The following is a 14,843-nucleotide window of genomic DNA, read 5'->3' as shown; positions in this document are numbered from 1 at the left end:
TGATTGTATTTATGTATAGTATTATCTGATTTAATTGGATAGCATGCAAATCAATGCTTTTCACTGTTCCTCAGTACATGTGACTATAATAAACCTGAATCAAACAGATTGATCCATCTTCAATATACCCAGATACTGACCTCTGGTACACTCGTTCATAGAGATGGTCCAAGGATTTGCTTTCGTCTAGGTGAAGACATTTCTATCCATCTTGGTGCTTAACAGCAAACAGATTTTTCCGAGAAACAAGGAACTGCAGATGCTGATTTACAACAATAAGGCACAAAGTGCTGGAGTAACAGTGGGTCGGGCAGCACCTCTGGAAGACGCGGTTGGGCCACGTTTTGGGTTGGGACCCTCCTCCAGAGTAACTACAATAAGGGAGGGGGGGAGGAAGCTAAGAAAATAGGCAGGGCAGGACAAGGCCTGACAAGTGATGGTGGATACAGGTGAGGGGTGGTTTTATTCTTCAGTCTGAAGAAGGGGTTCTGATCAGAAGCATTGCCCAGCCTTTGTTTCTCCAGAGAAGCTGCCTGACCCTCTGAGTTACTCCAGCGCTTTGTGTCCATCTTCGGTTCCTTCCTGCACAGGGGTGTTTTTATAGGCAGATTTGTGGACTAAGCCAGGAGATGAAGAGAGGACATGTTTAGTTCTTCAGAGATGCTGCTGAGTTACTCCAGCACTTTTGTCTGTTGCTTTTTCTTAGACTTTCAATCCTGGGTCGAGACACCATGTTATCTCTCTCCATTGACCTCATCAAATCCCTTAAGAATTTGACATCATCTCACCATCGACATCATTATGCCCGTCAGGAATTTTGTAGATTTTAAAGAGATTATCTCACTAAACTCGAGATAATAAAGTCTGTTTCATCTCTGCTCGCAGAACAAAAAGCTTCACCCTGGACAGCTTTGTCACATTCCCTCCATTGTAAATGTACACACGCCCAGGAGGAAGTATCAGACCTGTCCACAATATCCCAGGGGCAGCCTCAGTAAATAATTGCACTCAGATGTTCGAGTGAAAGGAAATGGTGGAAAGTACAAAGTTGAACAGGAAACCATAAGTAATGTGGATGGATTTGTAACAGATGCACATGGGTCACTGAAATGACTGTCAGAAGTTTGCAAAGTCAAAAATAGGAAATGAATAGGCAGCTAATTTAGTTTTACTTTATTCTTCTTCAACCATGGTTGTATGTCTCGTGGGATACGAGTTCACATTTATTAAAAGCAAAACAATAGGTGACACACAAGAGGCTACATGCAGGTGATGGAATCTGGCACAAGTAACATTCTGCTGGCAGAACTCAATGGGTCTGGCAGCATCTTTGGAGATAAAGGGGTGATCGTTCCTGCCTCAGGATTGAAAGGAGAGAGGGATGATAACCAGTCTATGGAAGTGAGGGGGAGAGGTGTAACAGGGGGAGTGTTGGGAGATAGATGGAACCAGATGAGATGGGGGATGATGTGCAGATGGAATAGGTTAGGTTAATTGGCTGGGCAAATGTGTGTAAAATTTTTTTTCCCTAGTGGGTGTAGGAGAGTGTTAGTGTGCGGGGATCGCTGGGCGGCGCGGACCCAGTGGGCCGAAGGGCCTGTTTCTGCGCTGTATCTCTAAATCTAAAATCTAAACTAGATGGGTGAGGAGGGGGGGGGGGGGGGGGGTGTTGATGCCGAGGCTCCTGGGTGATAGATAGAAACAGATCTATCTGGTGGTGGTGCAGTGGCACAGTCGTAGAGTTGCTGCCTTGCAGCCCCAGAGACCCTGGTTTGATCCTGATTATGGGTGCTGTCTGTACAGAATTTCTATGTTCTCCCTATGACCGCGTGGGTTCTCTGTGGGTGCTCTGGTTTCCACCCACACTCCAAAAATGTACAGGTTTGTAGGCAATTTGGCTTCAGTAACATTGTAAATTGTCCCTTGCGTGTAGGATAGTATTAGTGTGGGGGGATCGCTGGTCGGCACTGACTCGGTGGGTCGAAGGGGCTGTTTCCACACTGTATCTCTAAAGTCTAAAGATATGGAGAAAAATCTAGTGGAGACTTTTACTGAAGTTTGTCATTTTGGGCTATTTTAAATCCATATGAAGAACAAACATAGTGAGTTAATTTCACCAACCAACCCTTAATTATCCATGAAAATATATTTTCATTGTTGTGCTGGAATAATTCATAGAATCACTTGCATTGTGATTTTATCACTCTCCATCAACTTCAGGCCAGGCCAGGGACGGGATTGATTTAGTTTAGTTTAGAGATACAGCGTGGTAACAAGCCCTTCAGCCCACAGAGTCCGCACCAACCAGCGCTTAACACATTAACACTATCCTACACATACGCCAAGTCAATTAATCTACAAACCTGTATGTATTTGGAGTGTGGGTGGTATTTAGGGACAGGTTGTTATCAGAGCACCAGTCCGCCAGGTTCTGCACCTCCGCTCTGTAGTTTGTTTCATCACCGTTGGTGATCAGCCCAATCACCGTTGTGTCGTCTACAAACTTGACAATGGTGTTACAATCATACAATCAGGCCAAACTCTAGAACAATAGGTAATGCAAATGGAAAGATACAGAGTGCAGAATATATAGTATAAGAATATAACTGCAGATACTGGTACAAATCGAAGATATTTATTCACAAAATGCTGGAGTAACTCAGCAGGTCAGGCAGCATCTCGGGAGGGAAGGAATGGGTGACGTTTCGGGTCGAGACCCTTCTTCAGACTGAGTGCAGAATATAGTTCTCAGCATTGCAGCACACAGTTCCAGAGACAAAGTCCAATGTCTGCAGTGGGGCCGAAGTGAATTGGGCAGTAACCTAGCTCATGGTCACAGGACTGGGGTTCAGCAAGTAGGACTGAGATAACGAAATATTTCATAAGTTATAGGAGCAGAATTAGGCCATTCAGTCCATCAAGTCTACTCCGCCATTCAATCATGGCTGATCTTTCTTTCCCTCTCAACCCCATTTTCCTGCCTTCTCCCCATAACCCCTGACACCTGTACTAATCAAGAATCTGTCAATCACCACCTTAAAAATATCAATTGACTTGGCCTCCACAGCCGTCAGTGGTAATGAATTCCACAGATTCACCACCCTCTGACTAAAATAATTCATCCTCATCTCCTTTCTAAAGGTACGTCCTTGTATTTTGAGGCTATGGCTTCTGGTCCTGGAGTCTCCCACTAGTGAAAATACCCTCTCCACATCAACTACCGAAATAAATCCAAGCATTGGATTTGCCTTCCTTACTACCGATTCGACTTGCATACTAACTTTTTGGGAATCCTGTACCAGCACTCCCAAGTCCCTTTGCACCTCCGATCTCAGAATATTCTTCCCATTTAGAAAATAGTCTATGCCAGGGGCCACAGTTTAAGAATAAGGGGTAGGCCAGTTAGAACGGAGATGAGGAAAAACTTTTTCAGTCAGAGAGTTGTAAATCTGTGGAATTCTCTGCCTCAGAAGGCAGTGGAGGCCAATTCTCTGAATGCATTCAAGAGGGAGCTAGATAAAGCTCTTAAGGATAGCGGAGTCAGGGGGTATGGGGAGAAGGCAGGAACGGGGTACTGATTGAGAATGATCAGCCATGATCACATTGAATGGTGTTGCTGGCTCGAAGGGCCGAATGGCCTACTCCTGCACCTATTGTTTATTGTCTATTTATTGTCTTTCATTATTCGGGCGGGCGGTATGGTGTTGCAACGGTAGAGTTGCTGCCTTACAATGCTTGCAGCGCCAGAGACCCCGGTGCTGTCTGTACGGAGTTTGTACGTTCTCCCCGTGACCGCGTGAGTTTTCTCTGGGATCTTCGGTTTCCTCCCACACTGCAAGGACGTACTGGTATGGCAGGACTTTCATATGAAGAAAGATTGGATAGACTAGGCTTGTACTCGCTGGAATTTAGAAGACTGAGGGGGGATCTTATTGAAACATATAAAATTCTTAGGGGGTTGGAGAGGCTAGATGCGGGAAGATTGTTCCCGATGTTGGGGATGTCCAGAACCAGGGGTCACAGCTTAAGGATAAGGGGGAAGTCTTTTAGGACCGAGATGGGAAAACATTTCTTCACACAGAGAGTAGTGAGTCTGTGGAATTCTCTGCCGCAGAAGGTAGTTGAGGCCAGTTCATTGGCTATATTTAAGAGGGAGTTAGATGTGGCCCTTGTGGCTAAAGGGATCAGGGGGTATGGAGAGAAGGTAGGTACAGGTTACTGAGCTGGATGATCAGCCATGATCATGTTGCATGGCGGTGCAGGCTCGAAGTGCCGAATGGCCTACACCTGCACCTATTTTCTATGTTCTATGTCCCGAAATGTCACCCATTCCCTCTCTCCTAGATGCTGCCTGACCTGAGTTACTGCAGCTTTTTGTGATTCCTTCGATTTGTACCAGCATCTGCAGTTGTTTTCCTACTCAGTCTGAAGAAGGGTCTCGACCCGACCCGAAACATCACCCATTCCTTCTTTCCTGAGATGCTGCCTGACCCGCTGAGTTGCTCCAGCATTTTGTGTCCACCTAGGATAGTGTCAATGTGCGGGGATCGCTGGTTGGTGCGGATTCGGTCTGTAAACTAAAACTAAGCCTCAGAATTTTATTGAATTGAAGTTGTTGATCTTTGCAACGCTCTGCGTCCAACCGAGGGTCTGACTGCGTTGCTCCTCTTGGGTCGGAAGTGTAGGAAAATAACTGCAGGTGCTGGTACAAATCGATGGTATAAATCACAAAATGCTGGAGTAACTCAGCAGGTCAGGCAGCATCTCAGGAGAGAGGGAATGGGTGACGTTGGGTCGGTATGTTCTTAATTGGAGGTATTTATTCACAAAATGCTGGAGTAACTCAGCAGGTCAGGCAGCATCTCTGGAGAGAAGGAATGGGTGATGTTTCGGGTCGAGACCCTTCTTCAGACTCTTTATGACTACGTCAGGGTTGTTGCAGAGTGGGTGGAGGGCTGCACGTTCAGGAGGGGAGAGTTTAGAGTGAGTCAGGGGAGTGGAGAATTTGAGGCGGTTAATGTCACGCCAGCAGTTGGAGATGAAAAGTTCTAGTGAGGGTATTGGTATGCTTGGTATTAATTGGTATCATTTAGACAATAGACAATTGGTGCAGGAGGAGCCATTCGGCCCTTCGAGCCAGCACCGCCTGCCTTCTCCCCATACCCCCTGACTCCGCTATCCTTAAGAGCTCTATCTAGCTCTCTCTTGAATGCATTCAGAGAATTGGCCTCCACTGCCTTCTGAGGCAGAGAATTCCACAGATTCACAACTCTCTGACTGAAAAAGTTTTTTCCTCATCTCAGTTCTAAATGGCCTACCCCTTATTCTTAAATTGTGGCCCTTTGTTCTGGACTCCCCCAACATTGGGAACATGTTTCCTGCCTCTAAAGTGTCTAACCCCTTAATAATCTTATACGTTTAGTAGCATAATGTGAATCTGTGGAATTCTCTGCCTCAGAAGGCAGTGGAGGCCAATTCTCTGAATGCATTCAAGAGGGAGCTAGATAGAGGATAGCGGAGTCAGTGGGTATGTGGAGAAGGCAGGAACGGGGTACTGATTGAGAATGATCAGCCATGATCACATTGAATGGCGGTGCTGGCTCGAAGGGCAATATTGTCTATTGTGTATAAACGAGTCTAAATTATTAATTTAAAAAAAAAATGTTCTTGTATTTTCAGAGAGGAACTCGAGTTCCCGAAGCAACATTTTTCCAAAACCTTTGGGGGGAGCCGGTATCGCAAAATCGCCCCTTCCCAGAGGAGGGGACCCGCGCTAGTGCCAGCGTCGAGACGGGGGTTGAATGGGAGTCACTCGTAGGCAAATGAAATGCCTGGAGTGTGGGTCTCAGAGTCGGTGAGGGGATACCTGACGGGCCCGGGCACGACGGTGGTCATTCCTCTCCTCTACACCTTGGTGCTTGCCGCCAGCCTGCCGCTCAACCTGCTGGCAATCCTGGTGTTTCTCTTCAAGGTCGGCTTGGCCAACAACCCGACGGTGATATACATGATCAACCTGGCGGCGGCCGACCTGCTGTTCGTGCTGCTTCTGCCGCCCATGATCTCCTACCACTTCTCCGGCAACGACTGGCGGCTTGGCCCCATCCTGTGCCGCCTGGTGACGGGCGGCTTCTATGCCTACATGTGCAGCTCGGTGCTGCTGATGACCTGCATCAGTGTGGACCGCTGCCTGGCCGTGGTCTACCCCATCAGGTGGACCTCCTGGCGGAGCCGCTGGCGAGCCACCTGTCTCTGCCTCGCCTCCTGGCTCCTCTCCATCTGCGGCACTCTACCCTTCTTCCTTACAGAGCAGACCATGTACATCGCCGACCTCAACATCACCACCTGCCACGACGTGCTGTCTTTCGACGCCTGGCGCACCTTTTCCCTCTACTATCTGCCCTACCAGTTGGTCGTTTTCTTTCTCGTTCCCCTGGTCGTCAACACAGCCTGCTACACGAAGATAATCCTAACGCTGCACTCGGCCAGTGCGGTCAACCGGCAGGGGAAGAGACAAGCCATCGTCCTGGCGATCATTGTACTCTGTGTGTTCATTGTCTGTTTTACACCCACTAACATCATCTTGGTGGTACACGCCCTGCATCTTTATCCCGAAAAAGAGGAGTCCCTTTATTTTGCCTACATCCTGTGCGTGTGCCTGGGTAGTGTGAGCTGTTGTCTTGATCCATTGATTTATTATTACGTTTCGTCCTCTTTCCAAAACCAGCTACATCACCTTCTGCGTTCTGGGCAGAACAAAATGATTCAGGTAAAAGAACGGATTAATAAAGTGGGAACTTCCACCCCCCATCAGCGCGATCTGCAGAATGGTGTTGAGGCAATCATGTTAAATACATCCTAAGAGTTTTGTTCTGGTGATAATAGACAATAGACAATAGGTGCAGGAGTAGGCCATTCAGCCCTTCGAGCCAGCACCGCCATTCAATGCGATCATGGCTGATCACTCTCAATCAGTACCCCGTTCCTGCCTTCTCCCCATACACCCTCACTCCGCTATCCTTAAGAGCTCTATCCAGCTCTCTCTTGAAAGCATCCAACGAACTGGCCTCCACTGCCTTCTGAGGCAGAGAATTCCACACCTTCACCACTCTCTGACTGAAAAAGTTCTTCCTCATCTCCGTTCTAAATGGCCTACCCCTTATTCTTAAACTGTGGCCCCTTGTTCTGGACTCCCCCAACATTGGGAACATGTTTCCTGCCTCTAATGTGTCCAATCCCCTAATTATCTTATATGTTTCAATAAGATCCCCCCTCATCCTTCTAAATTCCAGTGTATACAAGCCCAATCACTCCAGCCTTTCAACATATGACAGTCCCGCCATTCCGGGAATTAACCTAGTGAACCTATGCTGCATGCCCTCCATAGCAAGAATATCCTTCCTCAAATTTGGAGACCAAAACTGCACACAGTACTCCAGGTGCGGTCTCACCAGGGCCCGGTACAACTGTAGAAGGACCACTTTGCTCCTATACTCAACTCTTGTTACGAAGGCCAACATTCCATTGGCTTTCTTCACTGCCTGCTGTACCTGCATGCTTCCTTTCATTGACTGATGCACTAGGACACCCAGATCTCGTTGAACTGCCCCTCCTCCTAACTTGACACCATTCAGATAATAATCTGCCTTTTTATTCTTACTTCCAAAGTGAATAACCTCACACTTATCTACATTAAACTGCATCTGCCATGTATCCGCCCACTCACACAACCTGTCCAAGTCACCCTGCAGCCTTATTGCATCTTCCTCACAATTCACACTACCCCCCAGCTTAGTATCATCTGCAAATTTGCTAATGGCACTTTTAATCCCTTCGTCTAATAGCTATCGTAAATAGCTGGGGTCCCAGCACCGAACCTTGCGGTACCCCACTGGTCACTGCATTATAGCAAAGGGGATTACAGAGGCATGAGGCGGGAGCTGGCCAAAATTGATTGGAAGGAGGCCCTAGCAGGGAAGACGGTAGAACAGCAATGGCAGGTATTCCTGGGAATAATGCAGAGGTTGCAGGATCAATTTATTCCAAAGAGGTGGAAAGACTCTAAGGGGAGTAAGAGACACCTGTGGCTGACAAGGGAAGTCAGGGACAGCATAAAAATTAAGGAGAGGAAGTATAACATAGCAAAGAAGAGTGGGAAGACAGAGGATTGGGACTCTTTTAAAGAGCAACAAAAGTTAACTAAAAAGGCAATACGGGGAGAAAAGATGAGGTACGAGGGTAAATTAGCCAATAATATAAAGGAGGATAGCAAAAGTTTTTTTAGGTACGTGAAGAGGAAAAAAATAGTCAAGGCAAATGTGGGTCCCTTGAAGACAGAAGCAGGGGAATTTATTATGGGGAACAAAGAAATGGCAGACGAGTTAAACCGTTACTTTGGATCTGTCTTCACTGAGGAAGATACACACAATCTCCCAAATGTTCTAGGGGCCAGAGAACCTAGGGTGATGGAGGAACTGAAGGAAATCCACATTAGGCATGAAATGGTTTTGGGTAGACTGATGGGACTGAAGGCTGATAAATCCCCAGGGCCTGATGGTCTGCATCCCAGGGTACTTAAGGAGGTGGCTCTAGAAATAGTGGAGGCATTGGAGATCATTTTTCAATGTTCTATAGATTCAGGATCAGTTCCTGTGGATTGGAGGATAGCAAATGTTATCCCAATTTTTAAGAAAGGAGGGAGGGAAAAAACGGGTAATTATAGACCAGTTAGTCTGACATCAGTGGTGGGGAAGATGCTGGAGTCAATTATAAAAGACGAAATTGCTGAGCATTTGGATAGCAGTAACAGGATCATTCCGAGTCAGCATGGATTTACGAAGGGGAAATCATGCTTGACAAATCTGGAATTTTTTGAGGATGTAACTAGGAAAATTGACGGGAGAGTCAGTGGATGTGGTGCACCTCGACTTTCAGAAAGCCTTCGACAAGGTCCCACATAGGAGATTAGTGGGCAAAATTAGGGCACATGGTATTGGGGTAGGGTACTGACATGGATAGAAAATTGGTTGACAGACAGAAAGCAAAGAGTGGGGATAAATGGGTCCCTTTCTTATTAAATACAACAGCATTCTAAAACTCTGGGACCTGGCTAACTGCGATCAAATTATTTTGTACTCTTCAGAATCAGAATTACCTTTCTGAGAATTACCAGTCTGAAGAAGTGTCTCGACCCAAAACGCCACCCATTCCTTCTCTCCTGAGATGCTGCCTGACCTGCTGAGTTACTCCATCATTTTGTGAATAAATCAGAATTACCTTTATTGTCATAAAGACATTCTGGCCTTCCATCACAGTGAGGAGGTGACTGGAGGAGACTCACTGTGATGGATGTTTCTTTTGTTTGGTGTTGGTTATGACTGTATGTGTTATTGCATTTTAATTGATTATTCTTATTGGTCTTATTGTTGAATTGCGGGCAATTTTTCATTTCACTGCACATTTATGTGTATGTGACAAATAAATTGACTATTGACTACTTATCCAAAAAACAAGTCTTTCGGACGAGATTTCGTCACACACAGTCCAACAGTAAGAGCAATAAAATAAGCAATTACACACACACAATCACAAACCAACACAAAAAAAAACAAAAAAAAAGTAACATCCATCACAGTGAGTCCCCTCCAGTCCCCTCCTCACTGTGATGGAAGGCCAGAATGTCATTTCTCTTCACCCGCCGTCTTCCCCCTTTTCTACATTTCTCCACTGTATCACAGCTACCTTTGGCCAAATCAATTCTATAATTGTGCTGTTTATTTAGTTTAGAGATACAGCCTGGAAACAGGTCCATCCTTATACACACCGAGTCTGCGCCGACCAGCGATCGCCACACATTAGCAGTATCCTGCACACAGTAGGGACAATTGATCATTCTTAGGCCCCCTTGGTCATGGCTGATCATGCATCCTAGTTGACCACACCTCAGTTAGAGCAGCGTCGCTTGTGGCTGAAGAGACCAATGCGGGAGCGACATTCTCTGTCGAAAAGGTCACGTTTGTATGTGGTCTCTGGTCTGTTGAAGTTGCCGCACTCCTTTCTGCGTGCCCGCTTGTCTGCCGCTGTCTTCATCAGTTTCCCTTCCCCCGTTTTGAGATGTTGGTTCAGGGTACCTCTCCACCTCGTACGGTCAGCTGCAAGGCTCTCCCAGGACTCCGCATCGATGTCGAGCGCCTTCAAATATAATTCAAGATAATTATACCAAAGCCAATTAACCTACGTCTTTGGAGCATGGGAGAAAACCAGAGCACCCTGAGGAAACCCATTCTGGTCACAGGGAGAATGTACAAACTCCGTTCAAACAAGCACCTGTGGTCAGGATTGAACCCGGGTCTCTGGTGCTGTAAGGCAATAACTGCCGCTGCGCCGCCGTGCTGCCCCACTGCTTGTTTTATAATATTTATGTCGTCTTTAACTCAGTTGTTTTCATTTGTAATCACTGACTCTAGGTCACATATAAGATTATTAAGGGGTTGGACACGTTAGAGGCAGGAAACATGTTCCCAATGTTGGGGGAGTCCAGAACAAGGGGCCACAGTTTAAGAATAAGGGGTAGGCCATTGAGAACAGAGATGAGGAAAAACTTTTTCAGTCAGAGAGTTGTAAATCTGTGGAATTCTCTACCTCAGAAGGCAGTGGAGACCAGTTCTCTGAATGCATTCAAGAGAGAGCTAGATAGATCTCTTAAGGATAGCGGAGTCAGGGGGTATGCGGAGAAGGCAGGAACGGGGTATTGACTGAGAATGATCAGCCATGATCACATTGAATGGCGGTGCTGGCTCGAAGGGCCGAATGGCCTCCTCCTGCACCTATTGTCTATTGGTTGCGCCCGTAATTCACCTGCCTTCGTATTTCACACCGGCAATAAACTGATTTGAAAACAAAAGAGAAACCCTCTCCATTACTGACGGCAGAGATGGCTAACTATTAGACTATCTGATATTGTACTTTCTAAATAACAACTGGTAGAGTTGGCCCCTCGCAACGTTAGAGGCTAGGGTTCAATCCTGTCCTCGGGTGCTGTCTGTGTGGGGTTTGAGCTTTCTCCCTGTGACAGTGTGGGTTTCCTCCGGGTGCTCCAGCCTTTCTCCCATGTCTTAAAGACGTGCAGTGCGGGTTTGTCCTTCAAAAGTTCTAGGAGCAGAATTAAGCCATTCGGCCCATCAAGTCTACTCCGCCATTCAATTATGGCTGATCTGGTCATGAGAGGAATAGATCGGGTAGATGCGCAGAATCTCTTGCGCAGAGCAGGGGAATCAAGGACCAGAGGCCACGGGTTCAAGGTGAAGGGGAAAAGATTTAATAGGAATCTGAGGGGTATCTTTTTCACACAAAGGGTGGCGGGTGTATGGAACGAGCTGCCAGAGGAGGTAGTTGAGGCTGGGACTATCCCATCGTTTAAGAAACAGTTGGACAGGTACATGGATAGGACAGGGTTGGACGGATATAGACCAAGCGCAGGCAAATGGGACTAGTGCAGCTGGGGCATTTGTGGGCAAGTTGGGCCATAGGGCCTGTTTCCACACTGTATCACTCATGACTCTCTATATTTCCCCCCCAACCCCATTCTTCTGCCTTTTGCCCCCCTCCCCCAATAACCCCTGACACCCGTGCTAATCATGTACATCAGGGGTGTCAAACTCATTTTCACCCTGGGCCACATCAGCATTATGGTGCGACTCAAAGGGCCGGTTGTAACTGGCCCCCTTTTCCCCCACCCCCCACATTCTCTTCTCCCCCAGCCCCACTCTCCTCCACCCCGCCTCCCCCACTCTCTCCTCCCCTCACCTCCCTCCCACCCCTACCTTCTCCACCCACCTGCATTCTCACCGTCCCCCTCCCCCCCCACTAACTTCCCCCCTCCACCACCCCCCTTCCCCCCACACTTCCTCTCCTCCCCCACCCACACCCTCCTTTCACTCACTGTCTCCTACCCCCACCTTTTCCTCCCTCCTGCCACTCTCCCCTGACCCCCACTGTCCCCCTCCTCCACTCTCAACCCCCCACCATCACCCCCCCTCCCCTGCTGTCCCCTTCCCCCCACCCCTCCTCCTCCCAACCTGCACTCTGCCCTCCTCCCCAGTCCCACTCTCCCTCCCACACGCACTCGCACTCTCCCCCACCCCTTTCCCCACCATCCCCCTTTCCAACACTCTCTCCTCCCCAGCCCCACTCTCTCACACTCCTCCCCTCACCCCCCTCCTACCCCACTCTCACTGTCCCCTTCCCCCACCACCCTTCCCCCCCACACCCCCTCTCTCCTCCCCCACCCCCTCCTCCCCTTTCACTCTCACTGTCCCCTTCCCCCCACCCACCTTCTCCCCCTTTCCTCCCCCCACTCTTCCCTGACCCCCAGTCCCCTTCCTCCCACCGCCTCTCTCTTCCCCCCACCACCACACCCTTCCCCAGTCCCACTCTCCCTCCCACCCTCTGCTCCTCCCCCACTCCCCTCCCCCCCACTCTCTTCTCTGACCCATACTGTTCCCGTTCCCCCACCCCCACTCTCTCTTCCCCCAACCACCCCTGCTGTCCCCCTCCCCAATCCCACTCCACCCCTTTCCCTACCACCCCCTTTCCCCCACTCTCCTCCCCCCACCCCCCATTCTCTCCTCCCCCCACCCTCATCCCCCCTCCTACCCCCACCCTTCCCTCCACCCACTCGGCCCCCACGTCCCCTCCCCTCCGTGGAGCCGTTGGCGGCGAAAGGCACTTACCGAGCGTGCAGGGAGGAGGAGGGAGCTCCGGACTACTCAGTCGGGCAGCGGAGGTGGGACTACCCGAGTCAGGCGGCGGCTACTCTGGAAGAAGTGGAGGAGAGGGGAGAGAGGCGCTGCGGGAGGCGTGCACAAAATGGCGGAGCGTGAGGAGGCCGCCATCTTTGTGAAGTCGCGACGGGGCCGTTGGTGGAAGCGGCCGCTGGAGGAGGAGGAGGAGAAGCTGCCCGCTGCGCTGCGCTGCGGCCTGTGTGCGGTAACGGTGCTGGGCCCGGGCGGGAGGGGGGACTCGATGACGCCGTGACGTGGGTTGAAGGGACAGATGAGCGGACCATCAGTCCGACCATCTCCCTCCTGCTCGGGAGTGCCCGCCCCGCCCCGCCCCCCGGGTGTGGTAGAGCGGGGAGAGTGAGGGGAGTGGAGCCCGTGATTGCGGGCGGGCGGCTCCGCTAACGGCGGCCATCTTGTCTGTGCGAGTGAGGAGAGGCCGTGCGTGGTGACGTCAGACGCACAGCACTTGGACAAAATGTGTGTGTTTAGAAATGAAAGTTTTAAAGTTTAAAATATCTTTAACTTAAAAGATATTCGACCAATGACAATTAAGCTCTCACGGGCCACATAAAATGACGTGGCGGGCCGGATTCGGCCCGCTGGCCTTGAGTTTGACACATGTGATCTAAGGCATCGACATGAGGTGCTCTCTCTAGAAGGTGGCATCTATCATGTGGAGAGAATGTTTCCACTAGTGGGACAGTGGTCAAAGCCTCAGAATTAAAGGACGTTCCTCTAGGAAGGAGATGAGGAGAAATTTATCTAAGTCAGAGGGTGGTCAATCTGTGGAATTCATTGACACAGACGGCTGTGGAGGCCAAGCTAATGGATACTTTTAAGGCAGAGATACATAGATTCCTGATTAGTGCGGGTGTCAGGGGTTATAGGGAGAAGGCGGGAGAATGGGGTTAGGAGGGAGAGATAGTTCAGCCATGATTGAATGGCAGGGTAGACTTTCATGGGCCGAATGGCCTAATTCTGCTCCTATCACTTATGAATTTATGAACTTATGAACTATCATCAAGGATCCCCATCATCTGGGCCATGGCTTCATCTCACGGCTACCACCGGGCAGGAGATACATAAGCTTAAGAAAGGTCTCGACCCGAAACGTCACCCATTCCTTCTCTCCCGAGATGCTGCCTGACCTGCTGAGTTACTCCAGCATTTTGTGAATAAAAACCTTCGATTTGTACCAGCATCTGCAGTTATCTTCTTATAGATACAGAAGCATGGCAGACCACACCACCAGCTTCACGAACAGCTACTTTCCAACAGCTGTCATTCTTGAACCAACCCACACAATCCTAATCCTCCCCTCGACAATAGGTCACTATGACAGCCTCTTGCACTAACATGGACCTGGGTTTCTTCCAATTGTGTTTTGCAAGCTTTTTTTCTAAGTTTAGTTTATTTTAATTATTTTTACGTGTACTGAGGTACAGTGAAAAGGATTTTGTTGCGTGCTATTCAGTCAATGGAAAGACTATACATGATTACCATCAAGCCCTTCACAGTATACAGATACAGGGTAAATCGAATAACGTTTAATGCAAGATAAAGTCTCATAAAGTCCGATTAAAGGTAATTCAAAGGTCTCCAATGAGGTGGATGGGAAGTCAGGACTGCTCTCTAGCTGGTGAGAGAACGGTTCAGTTGCTTGATAACAGTAGGGAAGAAACTGTCCCTGAATCTGGAGGTTTACATTTTCAAACCTCTGTACCTCCAGTCTGAGGGGAGAAGGGAGATGGATGGACCTTGATTAAGCTGGTGGCCTTGCTGAGACAGCATGAAGTGTAGATGGAGACAATGGGAGGTAGGTTGGTTTTAGATATGAGACCGTCTTGGCATCACGTTTGGCACAGACATTGAGGGCCGATGGGCCTGTTCTCGTTGCTGCACTGTTCTATGTTCGTTCTTGATGACAAATCGCTGTCCTTCAGGTTAAAGAGAAATTGTGGGTCCAAAGTGAGGAAATGTAATGGAGTGGGAACAAAGAATTTTGGTGATGACAAAGGTATTGAGTCTGAAGCTGGTGCTGGAATCAGATAAGATGGTGACCCT

The 14,843-nt window shown here is 48.7% G+C and overlaps 1 protein-coding gene across 1 annotated transcript; it reads left to right on the top strand.

The window, feature by feature from the left end:
* The first annotated feature begins 5,814 nt into the window (after positions 1–5,814).
* On the top strand, positions 5,815–6,859 carry LOC144592286 (proteinase-activated receptor 1-like). Its single transcript, XM_078396813.1, has one exon. It carries the CDS (start codon positions 5,828–5,830, stop codon positions 6,857–6,859), a length of 1,032 nt encoding a protein of 343 aa, XP_078252939.1. The 5' UTR covers positions 5,815–5,827.
* Positions 6,860–14,843: the final 7,984 nt, after the last annotated feature.

This window comes from Rhinoraja longicauda, chromosome 3, assembly GCF_053455715.1.
Source record: "Rhinoraja longicauda isolate Sanriku21f chromosome 3, sRhiLon1.1, whole genome shotgun sequence".
Lineage (NCBI taxonomy): Eukaryota > Metazoa > Chordata > Chondrichthyes > Rajiformes > Arhynchobatidae > Rhinoraja > Rhinoraja longicauda.
Note: the sequence above shows the minus strand (reverse complement) of the source record. Positions and strands in the feature narration are given on the sequence as shown.